Genomic DNA, 14,495 nt, shown 5'->3' on the forward strand with positions numbered 1-14,495 from the left:
CAACGCCGTGGGGAGTGAGCATTGAGGAAAAAGCACAAAGGGGAATCAGCCGAGGATAAACAGAAATGGGGAATTATTAGGAGCTCACGACTGGAACAACACAGGAGATCTGAGGCAGGTGAGCAGGCAGGCTAGCATCTGCGCTTGGATGAGCTATAGTAGGAGCGGCTTATTAGCATTAGCCAAGGCCGCTAAGTGGCCGCTTTATGAATATTTACCCTGGACTTGAGCTGGCTGAGTGGTTTGCGCTGCCGCCCTTCCAGCAGGAGAGGTACCGTGGTGTCATAGCGTTGGGGCTTAGGGACAGCACTGTGCAGCACACTCTGGTCCAAGCTTTTCCCTGTTAAAAGATCAATAACAGTGATTAGTGATGTAATCAATGGAAATGGTTTGTACTGAGTGGGTATGGTTAGCGTGAGTCTATCTGGTCTCTGTTAAGTACTGCTATCACTTGACCTGAGGAGGCCTAACTGAGAGCATGTATATTACTGTATAATAAGAATGACATAACACCTGACTTCAATGGTTGTGGCGGCAGTCAACCATGAGATTATGGAGAATACATAACATTGTTATCATTCTTAAAAAGTTAGTCTTGTGAACATGTGATTGTTTTATCATTTAGCGTCAGGCCACCTCAAGTAAAATGTGTTGCTCTATTGAATGGTTAATCAACTAGATTCAGCTGCAGGGTGATTTTTCTTGAGCAGATGGTCAGGGGGCCGGAGAATAATTACAAACAATTTGTAGACTGCAAAGTAACCGAAGCTCAAAAGTATGTGGACACCTGCTCGTCGAACATCTCATTCCAAAATCATGGCCATTAATATGGAGTTGGTTCCCCCTTTGCTGCTATAATAGCCTCCACACTTCTGGGAAGGCTTTCCACTAATGTTGGAACATTTCCGCGGGGACTTGCTTCCATTCAGCCACAAGAGCACTAGTAAGGTCGGGCACTGATGTTGGGCAATTAGGCCTGGCTCGCTGTCGGCATGCCAATTCATCCCGCGGGTGATCTATGGGGTTGAGGTCAGAGCACTGTGCATGCCAGTCAAGTTCTTCCACACCGATCTCGACAAACCATTTCTGTATGGACCTCGCTTTGTGCAAGAGGGCATTTGTATGCTGAAACAAGAAAGCGCCTTCCCCAAACTGTTGCCACAAAGTTGGAAGCACAGAAGGTCATTGTATGCTGTAGCATTAAGATTTCCCTTCACTGGAACTATGGGGCCTAGTAGAGCCATGAAAAAAAGCCCCAGAACATTATTCCTCCTCCACCAAACTTTACAGTTGGCACTATGCAATCGGGCAGGTAGCATTCTCCTGGCATCCGCCAAACCCAGATTCATCCATCGGACTGCTAGATGGTGAAGCTTCATTCATCACTCCAGAGAAGGCAGTTCCAATGCTCCAGAGTCTAATGGAGGCGAGCTTTACATGCTTGGCATTGCGCATGGTGATCTTAGGCTTGTGTGTGGCTGCTCGGCCATGGAAACCCATTTCATGGGTTTCTCCCAACAAAAATCCCTGAGCTCTTCAGTAAGGCCATTCTACTGCCAATTTTTGTCTATGTTGATTGCATGGCTGTGTTTTCGATTTTATAAACCTGTCAGCAACGGGTGTGGGTGACATAGCTGAAGCCACTAATTTGAAGGGGTGTCCACATACTCTTGTGTACAGTATATAGTGTATAATACTTAAATAAAACATAATATTTTCAAACCTTGCTTAAATTTGTATACAATCACATATATCTCTCTATTATGGATGGAAATACTTTGGAACAGATTTCCAATATTAAAATCCCTGATTTGCCTTTTTATTTTTTACAGTCATTTATGTCCAACCCCAAAAAATCGATAGCATTTGGAGAAACCTGCTCTATTGTTTAAATGACCTTGTATTTATTACACACTAAATGCCCCATTTATGTAAGGGTTTTAGGTCACTTGAGTGAACCAAACTGACCTACTATGGGTCAAAAAAACATTCACATTAAATAGAACTACTACACAGATCCATTTTTTAAACAGACAATAAAGAGGCCCTCAGACAAATTGTACAGCACTGTAGACATATTACCTTTAGATATTGCCTTTTCCAAACACAATGCAAGCTCTCTATTATTCTACTGTGAAACAGTGGTGTCCCCAAAGGGTACCTGTTCTGCAGTAAGACCACAGACACAACATCAATAATGGATGGTTTCACACAGCTCATCAGGAACACAGCTTTACCAATATCTCTCAACAGCACTACTGCACAAACCAACCTATTGCTGTGCTGTACATTAAAGCTCTTACTCTGTTATACTGGGAATCAATATGAAGCTCTTTCTCCCCTAATGTTTTGTTCTATTGTAAATCTATTATTTGAGCATCAAAACCAACTTCTTTACCCTCCTGGTAAGGTGAATTCACCGGGGGTAATACACAGTTAGCTAGTTAGACAAGCTAGACACACACAGAAAATGCAGTACTTGAGGAAGCTGTCCATTTGAGTATGTACAGTGCCTTCAGAAAGTATTCACATCCCTTGACTTTACAGCCTGAATTTGAAATGGATAAAAGGTAGATGTTTTGTCACTGGCCTACACACAATATCCCATAATATCAAAGTTGAATTATGTTTTTAGACATTTTTACAAATTCATTAAAAATTAAAAGCTGAAATGTCTTGAGTCAATAAGTATTCAACCACTTTGTTATAGCAAACCTAAATAAGTTCAGGAGTAAAAATTTGCTGAACAAGTCATACGTTTCATGGACTCTGTGTGCAATAATAGTGTTTAACATGATTTTTGAATGACTACCTCATCTCTGTACCCCACACATACAGTTAATTGTAAGGTCCCTCAGCCGAGCAGTGCATTTCAAACACAGATTCAACTACAAAGACCAGGGAGGTTTTCCAATGTCTCACAAAGAATGGCATCTATTGGTAGATGAGTAAAATAAACAGCAGACATTGAATATCCCTTTGAGCATGGTAAAGTTATTAATTACACTTTGGATGGTGTATCAATACACCCAGTCACAACAAAGATACAGTCGTCCATCCTAACTCAGTTGCCAGAGAGGAAGGAAACTGCTCAGTGACTTCACCATGAGGCCAACGGTGAGTGTAAAACAGGTACAAAGTTTAATGGCTGTGATAGGAGAAAACTAAGAATGGATCAACAACATTGTAGTTACTCCACAATAATAACCTAATTGACAGAGTGAAAAGAAGGAAGCCTGTACAGAATACAAATATTCCAAAACATGCCTCCTGTTTGCAACAAGGCACCAAAGTAATACTTCAAGAAATGTGACAAAGCAACACATTTTTTGTCCTGATTACAAAGTGTTATGCTTTGGGCAAATCCAATACAACACATTACCTAGTACCACTCTCCATATTTTCATGCATAGTGGTGGCTGCATCATGTTATGGGTATGCTTGTAATCGTTAAGGACTGGGGAGTTTCTCAGGATAAAAAAGAAACATGATGGAGCTAAGCACAGGCAATATCTTAGAGGAAAACCTGGTTCAGATTGCTTTCCACCAGACACTGGAAGATTAATTCACCTTTCATCAGGACGATAACCTAAAACACAAGGCCAAATCTACACTGGAGTTGCTTACCAAGAAGACAGTGAATGTTCCTGAGTTGCAAATTACAGTTTTGACTTAAATCTGCTTGAAAATCTAAGGCAGTGCCTCCCGAGTGGCAGAGTGGTCTAAGGCACTGCATCACAGTCCTAGCTGTACCACTAGAGATCCTGGTTAGAGTCCAGGCGCTGTCGCAGCCGACCGCAACTGGGAGACCCATGGTGTGGCACACAATTGGCCTTAGGGGAGGGTTTGGGGAGGGGGAGGGTTTGGCCGGCAGGGATGTTCTTGTCCCATCGCACACTAGTGACTCCTGTGGCGGGCCAGGAGCAATGCAAGCTGACACGGTTGCCAATGTTTCCTCCGACACATTGGTGCAGCTGGCTTCCGGGTTAAGCGGGCAGTGTGTCAAGAAGTAGTGCGGTTTGGCTGGGTTGTGTTCTGGAGGACACACAGCTCTTGACCTTTGCCTCTCTCTCTCTCGAGTCCATACGGGAGTTACAGCGATGGAACAAGACTGTAACTACCAATTGGATATCATGAAAAAGGGGTAAAAAACCCAAATAATAACTTAAAAAATTACATCTATGGCAAGACTTAAAACCTGTTTGGGATAGGGGGCAGTATTTTTCACAGCCGGATAAAAAACGTACCCGATTTAATCTGCTTACTACTCCTGCCCAGAAACTAGAATATGCATATAATTAGTAGATTTGGATAGAAAACACTCTAAAGTTTCTAAAACTGTTTGAATGGTGTCTGTGAGTATAACAGAACTCATATGGCAGGCCAAAACCTGAGAAGATTCTATACAGGAAGTGCCCTGTCTGACAATTTGTTCTCCTTCTAGGGCATCTCTATCAAAAATACAGCATCTCTGCTGTAACGTGACATTTTCTAAGGCTTCCATTGGCTCTAGGAAGGCGCCAGAAAGTGGAATGAGAGCTCTCCAGTCTCTGGGCGAAAAACAGCAGGAGTTTTTGTGAGTGGTCCTGCTGAGAACAATGACACTGGAGCGCCCGTGCACGAGACGACTCCATGTTTTTCTTTCAGTGTTTGAATGAATACAACGTCGCCGGTTGGAATATTATCGCTATTTTACGAGAAAAATAGCATAAAAAGTTATTTTAAACAGCGTTTGACATGCTTCGAAGAACGGTAATGGAATATTTTGAATTTTTTTGTCACGAAACGCACCCGCGCGTCACCCTTCGGATAGTGACCTCAACGCACGAACAAAACGGAGCTATTTGGATATAACTATGGATTATTTCGAACCAAAACAACATTTGTTGTTGAAGTAGAAGTCCTGGGAGTGCATTCTGACAAAGAACAGCAAAGGTAATCCAATTTTTCTTATAGTAAATCTGAGTTTGGTGAGGGCCAAACTTGGTGGGTGTCAAATTAGCTAGCCATGATGGCCGGGCTATGTACTCAGAATATTGCAAAATGTGCTTTCACCGAAAAGCTATTTTAAAATCGGACACGGCGATTGCATAAAGGAGTTCTGTATCTATAATTCTTAAAATAATTGTTATGTTTTTTGTCAACGTTTATCGTGAGTAATTTAGTAAATTCACCGGAAGTTTGCGGTGGGTATGCTAGTTCTGAACATCACATGCTAATGTAAAAAGCTGTTTTTTGATATAAATATGAACTTGATTGAACAAAACATGCATGTATTGTATAACATAATGTCCTAGGAGTGTCATCTGATGAAGATCATCAAAGGTTATTGCTGCATTTAGCTGTGGTTTTGGTTTTTGTGACATATATGCTTGCTTTGAAAATGGCTGTGTGATTATTTTTGGGAGGGTACTCTCCTAACATAATCTAATGTTTTGCTTTCGCTGTAAAGCCTTTTTGAAATCGGACAATGTGGTTAGATAAAGGAGAGTCTTGTCTTTAAAATGGTGTAAAATAGTCATTTGTTTGAGAAATTGAAGTTATAGCATTTTTTAGGTATTTGTATTTCGCGCCACGCTATACCATTGGATATTGGTGAGCCGCTAGCGGAACGTCTGTCCCTAACAGGTTAAATGGTTGTCTTGCAATGATCAATAACTAATTTGTCCTGTGTAGCTCAGTAGGTAGAGCATGGCGCCAGGGTTGTGGGTTCGATTCCAACGGGGGACCAGTACGAAAAAAGTATTAAAATGTATGCACTCATTACTGTTGCTCTGGATAAGAGAATCTGCAAAACAACAAATGTAAAGAATTTTGAAAAGAATAATTGTACAATCCAGTTGTGCAAAGCTCTTAGAAACTTGCTGAGAAAGGCTCACAGCTGTAGTCACTGCTAAAAGGTGATTCTAACATGTATTGGCTCAGTGAATATTTGAGTAAATGCGATATTTCATTTTCATTACAATGTCTAAAAAAACCTGTTTTCACTGTTATTATGGGGTATTGTGTGTTGATGGGTGAGAAACAAATATATTTAATCCATTTTGAATGTGTAATGATGTGCGCTGAGAGTCGGGAAGCAAGTTCAGGGAGTGAGTGTTTTAATAAATAAACGCAACATAATACAAAACAAGAACCACAAACAGAGCACAGACATGAAACTGAAACAATAACGCCTGGGGAAGGAACCAAAGGGAGTGACATATATAGGGAAGGTAATCAGGGAAGTGATGGAGTCCAGGTGAGTCTGATGATGCGCAGGTGCGCGTAACGATGGTGACAGGTGTGCGCAAAAACGAGCAGCCTGGTGACCTAGAGGCCGGAGAGGGAGCACACGTGACAGTACCCCTTCCCTGACGCGTGGCTCTAGCCCCAGGATGCCGACCAAAATGACGATCCCGGGGAACAGGAGCGGACCGGACACCTCTGCAGAGGTGCTGGAAACCTGTCAATCCGGCTGAGACGCAGGAGCATGGCGACCTAGAGCACCAGAGAGAAAACATAACTGACGGTACCCCGTCCCCGGCTCGTTCGGCTCCAGCCGCAGGGCGCCATCCTAAGTGACGATCCCGGGGATCAGGAGCGGACAGGTCACCCCTGCTGATGCGCGGGAACCTGTCTTCGGCTGGGACGCGGGAACCTGACAGACTGACTGAGGCAGGGGAGCCTGGCGATCCGGCTGAGGCAAGAAAGCCTGCAGCGGCTCCCGGACCCGACATCATTCCACCTGACAGAATTTCTTTTTTTAAACACTGCTGCTTTCCATAGGCGAGGCGTTATTCTGTAATAATGTGCACTGAGAGTCGGGAAGCAAGTTCAGGGAGTGAGTGTTTTTGTAAATAAACGCACCATAATACAAAACAAGAAACACGAACAACGCACAGACATGAAACAGAAACAATAACAGCTGGGGAAGGAACCAAAGGGAGTGACATATTTAGGGAAGGTAATCAGGGAAGTGATGGAGTCCAGGTGTGATGTCGCAATGGAGTCCAAGTGTGATGACGCGCAGGTGCGAGTAATGATGGTGAGAGGTGAGCGCCATAACGAGCCACCAGGTGCACAAGAGGCCGGAGAGGGAGCACACGTGACAGAATGCAGACTGTAACCCAACAAAATATGGAATAAGTCAAGGGGAATGAGTATACAAACAGACAGAGTATATATATATATATATATAAAATAATAACATTTATTTATATAATATATAAATAAATAATAATTATATAAATAAATATACAGTACCAGTCAAAAGTTTGGACACACCTACTCATTCCAGGGTATTTTCTTTATTTTTACTATTTTCTACATTGTAGAATAACAGAGAAGACACCAAAACTATGAAATAACATATATGGAATCATGTAGGAAGCAAAAAAGTGTTAAACAAATCAAAATGTATTTTATATTTTAAATTCTTCAAAGTAGCCACCCTTTGACTTGATGACAGCTTTGCACACTCTTGGCATTCTCTCAACCAGCTTCACCTGGAATGCTTTTCCAGCAGTCTTGAAGGAGTTCCCACATATGCTGAGGACTTGTTGGCTACTTTTCCTTCACTCTGCGGTCCAACTTATCCAACACAACAATCGGGTGATTGTGGAGGCCAGGTCATCTGATGAGGCACTCCATCACTATCCTTCTTGGTCAAATAGCCCTTACATAGCCTGGAGGTGTGTTGGGTCATTGTCCTGTTGAAAAATAAATCACAGACAGTGTCACCTTCAAAGCACCCCCACAACTCCTCCTCGATGCTTCATAGTGGGAACCACAGATGCGGAGATCATCCGTTCACCTACTCTGCATCTCAAAGACATGGCGGTTGGAACCAACAATCTCAAATTTGGACTCATCAGACCAAAGGACAGTTTTTCCACCGGTCTAAAGTCCATTGCTTGTGTTTCTTGGCCCAAGCAAGTCTCTTCTTTTTATTGGTGTCCTTTAGTAGTAATTTCTTTGCAGCAATTCGACCATGAAGGCTTGATTCACACAGTCTCCTCTGAACAGTTGAGATGTGTCGGTTACTTGAACTCTGTGAAGCATTTATTTGAGCTGCAATCTGAGGTGCAGTTAACCCTAATGAACTTATCCTCTGCAGCAGAGGTAACTCTGGGTCTTCCTTCCTGTGGCGGTCCTCATGAGAGCCAGTACCATTATAGCGCTTGTGTCACACCCTGATCTGCTTCACATGTCTTGTGCTTGTCTCCACACCCCACCAGGTGTCTCACATTTTTCCCCATTATCCCCTGTGTATTTATACCTGCGTTTTCTGTTTGTCTGTTGCCAGTTCGTCTTGTTTTGTCAGGTCTTACCAGCATGTTTCCCGTTTCTCCTGTTCAAGTTTTTATTTTCTAGTCTTCCCGGTTCTGACCTTTCTGCCTGTCCTGACCCTGAGCCTGCCTGCCGTCCTGTACCTGCCCGACTCTGACCTAGTTTACGAACCTCTGCCTGCCCTCGACCTGCCTTTTGCCTGCCCCTTTGTTGTATTAAATATTCTGAGAATCGTGATAGTACGAAATGGCCATGACTGACCCAGCAGACTCAGACCAGCTTTGCAACGCTGTCTCCTCCGAAGGAGCCACCATTGGAAGACACGAGGAGCTACTTCAAAACCTTATGAAAGGACTCCAGACCTTGGCGGAACGCCAGGATCACACTTTCAATGCATTGCTGGAGCAATTCCGCTGATTATCTACTCGACAGCAAGCTACCACGGTAACCCCCCAGAGTCTCAGTAACCCCGCTACCAGCGGTGCATCTCCCCAGCCTACCCCGGCTTCCCGAGAACCCTGCTTACCTCCTCCGGAGGGCTATGCTGGAGATCCAGGAACCTGCCGGCGTTTCTCTCCCAGTGCTCTCTCATCTTTGAGCTGCAGCCCTCTTCGTTTCCCTCGGATCGTTCGAAGATAGCGTACCTGATAACGCTGAAGTCTGGGAGGGCACTTGCCTGGGCTACGGCGGTGTGGGAGCAACAATCCACCATTTGCCTCACTCTGGAGGAGTTTGCGGCTAGTTTGATGTTAGAAATGTGTTCGATTCTCCGTTGTCCGGGAGAGAGGCTGCTCGGAAGCCACTTCAACTGCATCAAGACTCCCGTAGTGTGGCTGATTAAGTGGTAGATTTTCGCACTTTGGCCGCCGAGAGTGGCTGGAACCCAGAGTCTCTGTTTCTACACGTTCCTTAATGGATTATCGGAGGTGGTTAAAGACGAGCTCACAGCCTGGGAGATTCCCATGGACCTCAACTCTCTCATATACAGGAAGGAGACTAATGGAATACAGCCTTTAACACAGCTAGTGGGCACTATGAGTACCTTGTTATGCCATTCGGACTGACCAACGCCTCTGCAGTGTTCCAGGCCCTGGTCAACGATGTGCTCCGTGACACATTGAACCGGTTTGTGTATGTCTACCTCGACGACATCCTTGTTTTTTCCTGTTCAGCTCAAGAGCACATCCTCCATGTCCGACAGGTCCTTCAGCGCCTCCTGGAAAACCAGATTTTTGTTAAAGCCGAGAAATATGAGTTCCATCGCTCAACCATCTCATTCCTAGGATATGTCATCGCTGCAGGATATATTCAGATGGATTCTGACAAGGTGAGAGCTGTGGTGGATTGGCCTCAACCCAGATACAGAGTGCAGCTGCAACGTTTCCTGGGGTTTGCTAATTTCTATCTCTGTTTCAGCCGGGGTTACAACACCCTGGCTTCTCCCTCTCAGCACTCACCTCTCCCAAGGTTCCTTTCATGTGGTCTCCAGCAGCTGACCGGGCATTCTTGGACCTCAAGCATCGATTCACTAGAGCTCCCATCTTAATCCATCCGGACTCGTCCGTCAGTTCGTGGTGGTCGACGCTTCGGACGTCTGAGTGGGGGCTGTCCTGTCCCAGCTTTCTGCCCAGGACCAAAAACTGCATCCCTGCACTTTCCTTTCCCATCGTCTGAACCCAGCTGAGAGGAACTATGACGTGGGAAATCGAGAACTACTCGCATTCAAGATGGCGATGGAGGAGCGGCGGCACTGGTTAGAGGGAGTGGAACATCCATTTTTACTATCTCCTACCGCCCTGGGTTCAATATTGTGAAGCCTGATGTGTTCTCACACCTGTATAGCCCCGTTGCCACACCGTCTAACCCCGAGACCATCCTCCATACCGGCTGCAGTCATCTGGGGTATAGAGAGCCTGGTCTGTAAGGCACAGCGTTCCCAGCTGGACTCAGGGAGGAGGGGGGGATAGAACCGGATGTTTGTCCTACAATCCTCTAGACTGACCTGCCATTCTGGCTCCCGTCGGACCCTGGCTTTCATTCGACAACAATTTTGGTGGCCCACCATTGTTCCTGACGTCTCCACATTCGTTGTCGCCTGCACTGTGTGCGCACAGAATAAGACTCCACGACAAGCTCCGGCTTTACTCCTTCAACCACTCCCTGTTCTTCACAGCCCCTGGTCTCATATGTCTCTGGACTTCGTCACTGGTCTCCCTCTGTCAGATGGCAACACCGCTATCCTTACGGTGGTGGATAGGTTTTCCAAAGCCGCGCATTTCATTCCCCTTTCCAAGTTACCCTCTGCCAAGGAGACGGCCCAGCTCATGGTGCAACAGGTCTTCAGGATCCATGGACTTCCGGTTGACGCGGTCCTCAGTTCTCGTCTCGGTTCTGGAAGGCGTTCTGCACCCTCATTGGGTTGTCGGCCAGCCTATCCTCCAGTTTTCGTCCCCAGTCTAACGGCCAGTTGGAGTGAGCCAATCAGGACCTGGAGACGGCTCTTCTTGCCTCGTCTCCGCCAACCCCACCACCTGGAGCCAGCAACTTGTGTGGGTAGAATACGCCCACAACTCTCTTCCCTGCTTGGCCACTGGTCTCATTCCCTTTGATTGTTCCTTGGGATACCAGCCCCCACTCTTCCCTGAACAAGAGAAGGAAATCAGCATACCCTCTGCCCAGATGTTTGTCCGCAGCTGTTGTCATACCTGGAAGAGAGTCCGGTCCGTTCTTCTCAAGACCACCTCCCTGCTATCATCTCGGGCACAGGGTATGGCTTTCTACTCGGGATCTGCCCCTTCAGGTGCAATCCCGCAAACTTCCCCCCCTGCTTTATCAGCTCTTTCCCCATCTCTAAAATCCTTAGCCCCACTGCTGTTTGTCTTCTGTTGCCCAGCACCCTCCGTGTACATCCCACTTTTCATGTGTCTAGGATTAAACCTCTGTCTCACAGCCTTTTGTCTCCTGTTATCCCCTGTGTATTTATACCTGCGTTTTCTGTTTGTCTATTGCCAGTTCGTCTTGTTTTGTCAGGTCTTACCAGCATGTTTCCCGTTTCTCTTGTTCATGTTTTTATTTTCTAGTCTTCCCGGTTCTGACCTTTCTGCCTGTCCTGACCCTGAGCCTGCCTGCCGTCCTGTACCTGCCCGACTCTGACCGAGTTTACGAACCTCTGCCTGCCCTCGACCTGCCTTTTGCCTGCCCCTTTGTTAAATTAAATATTCGGAGAATCGTGATAGTACGAACTGGCCATGACTGATCCACCAGACTCAGACCAGCTTTGCAACGCAGTCGCCTCCGAAGGAGCCACCATTGGAAGACACAAAGAGCTACTTCAAAACCTTATTAAAGGACTTCAGACCTTGGCGTAACACCAGGATCACACTTTCAATGCATTGCTGGAGCAATTCCACTGTTATATTAAATATTCAGAGAATAAAAACTATCCCCCTCCTGTGTCTGCATCTGGGTCATATCCGGAGTTGTGGTAGCTTGATGGTTTTTGCGACTACAGTTGAAGAAACTTTCACAGTTCTTGAAATTTCCCGAATTGACAAATTTCAGTTGAGTGCATTCAGTTGTGCTAACATAACAGAATTGCAAAATGGTTTTCTAACGATCAATTAGCCTTTTAAAATGATAAACTTGGATTAGCTAACACAACGTGCCATTGGAACACAGGAGTGATGGTTGCTGATAATGGGCCTCTGTACACCTATGTAGATATTCCATAAGAAATCTGCCGTTTCCTGCTACAATAGTCATTTACAACATTAACAATGTCTACACTGTATTTCTGATCAACTTGATGTTATTTGAATGGACAAAAAACATGTTTTTCTTTCAAAAACAAGGACATTTCTAAGTGACCCCAGTAGTGTATGTATGTATGTATGTATGTATGTATGTATGTATGTATGTATGTATGTATGTATGTATGTATGTATGTATGTATGTATGTATGTATGTATGTATGTATGTATGTATGTATGTATGTATGTTAGAGGTCAACCGATTAATCGGAATGGCCGTTTAATTAGGGTCGATTTCAAGTTTTCATAACAATCGGTAATCGGTATTTTTGGCCACCGATTTGCCATTTTTAAAAATTATTATTATTATTATTTTTTTTTTTACACCTTTATTTAACTAGGCAAGTCAGATGAAGAACACATTCTTATTTTCAATGACGGCCTAGGAACAGGGGTTAACTGCCTTGTTCAGGGGGGATTCGTTTTTGCAACCTTCGGTTACTAGTCCATCGCTCTAGCCACCTGCCTTACATTGCACTCCACGAGGAGCCTGCATGGCAGGCTGACTACCTGTTACACGACGGCAGCAAGAAGCTAAGGTAAGTTGCTATCTAACATTAAACTTATCTTTTAAAAAACGATCAATCTTAACATAATCACTAGTTAACTACACATGGTTGATGATATTACTAGTTTATCTAACGTGTCCCGCATTGCATATAATCGATGCGGTGCCTGTTAATTTCTCATTGAATCACAGCCTACTTCGACAAACGGGTGTTGATTTAACAAGCGCATTTGCGAAAAAAGCACTGTTGTTGCATCAATGTACCTAACCATAAACATCAATGCCTTACTTTAAAATCAATACACAAGTATATATTTTTAAACCTGCATATTTAGTTAATATTGCCTGCTAACATGAAATTGTGTCACATCTCTAGCATTCATTGCACGCAGAGTCAGGGTATATGCAACAGTTTGGGCCGCCTGTGTCAGAGGCGTCGATGAAAGGGGACCAAAGCGCAGCGGGTAAAGTGCTCATCTTCTTTTATTATTTAATCAAGTGAACACTTAAACAAAAATAACAAACTGACAATCAACAGTTCCGTAAGGCACATAGGCTATACCGAAAACAACCACCCACCAACCCAAAGAAAAACAGGCTGCCTAAGTATGACTTCCAATCAGAGACAACAAAAGACACCTGCCTCTGATTGGAAACCATACTCGGCCACACATAGAAAATGAACATAGAAAAAGAAAACTAGAACATATCCCCTGGAAACAAACAAACCCCAAAACACACAGAAACAACACCCCCTGCCACGCCCTGACCATACTACAATGACAAATGACCCCTTTACTGGTCAGGACGTGACAGCCTGGCTCGTTGCGAACTAATTTGCCAGAATTTTACGTAATTATGACATAACATTGAAGGTTGTGCAATGTAACAGGAATATGTAGACTTAGGCCACCCGTTAGATAAAATATGGAATGGTTCCGTATTTCACTGAAAAAAAAAAACTTTTGTTTTCGAGATGATAGTTTCCAGATTCGACCATATTAATGACCTAAGGTTCGTATTTCTGTGTGTTTTTTATATTATAATTAAGTCTATGATTTGATAGAGCAGTCTGACTGAGCGGTGGTAGGCAGCAGCAGGCTCGTAAGCATTCATTCAAACAGCACTTTCGTTCGTTTTGCTAGCAGCCCTTCGCTGTGCTTCAAGCATTGCGCTGTTTATGACTTCAACCCGGGTGGGTATAATTTGTGGAACGTTCCAATAGGAATCTATTCCAAAAACGTCGTAAATAACAAGGTTGCCAAAAAACAACGCATACAAAGTTGTATAGCGGCAGAATAAGATACCGGGTAGGGAGTGGTCTATTTCATTGCGTTTTTCACTATTCACGTTTATTCCGAAAAATGTCTGTCCTCACTCTGGTTGCCTTTGGACAAACATTAAGAATAAGCTACGTGGTGAGTTGATGCCTAATCAGCCAAGACCACAGAAAAAAATTGTAGACCTCCACTAGTCTGATTCATCCTTGGGTGCAATTTCCCAATGCCTGAAAGGTACCACGTTCATCTGTACAAACAATAGTACGCGAGAGAGCGGAGAGCGGAGGAGCGGGGTTACATTTGGCTAAGGTGTATGTAAACTTCCAACTTAAACAGTTGAAACATAATATATATACAGTTGAAACATTATATATGTATATATATATATATATACTGCTCAAAAAAATAAAGGGAACACTTAAACAACACATCCTAGATCTGAATGAAAGAAATAATCTTATTAAATACTTTTTTCTTTACATAGTTGAATGTGCTGACAACAAAATCACACAAAAATAATCAATGGAAATCCAATTTATCAACCCATGGAGGTCTGGATTTGGAGTCACACTCAAAATTAAAGTGGAAAACCACACCACAGGCTGATCCAACTTTGATGTAATGTCC

General features: G+C 44.0%; 1 protein-coding gene across 3 annotated transcripts in view; it reads right to left on the reverse strand.

Moving 5' to 3' along the window:
• Positions 1 to 14,495, reverse strand: part of LOC115193720 (disintegrin and metalloproteinase domain-containing protein 12) — a 154,175-nt gene that overhangs the window by 105,031 nt on the left and 34,649 nt on the right. For 2 of the 3 annotated variants that reach the window (XM_029752664.1, XM_029752663.1), the window contains exon 2: positions 219 to 340. The exons of the other annotated variant lie outside the window; for it this stretch is intronic. In XM_029752664.1, coding sequence (XP_029608524.1) covers positions 219 to 340 — 122 coding nt within the window. The remainder of the gene's footprint in view (positions 1 to 218; positions 341 to 14,495) is intronic. 3 annotated transcript variants of the gene reach the window in all.

Source organism: Salmo trutta, chromosome 5, assembly GCF_901001165.1.
Source record: "Salmo trutta chromosome 5, fSalTru1.1, whole genome shotgun sequence".
In the NCBI taxonomy this organism is placed as follows: Eukaryota; Metazoa; Chordata; class Actinopteri; order Salmoniformes; family Salmonidae; genus Salmo; species Salmo trutta.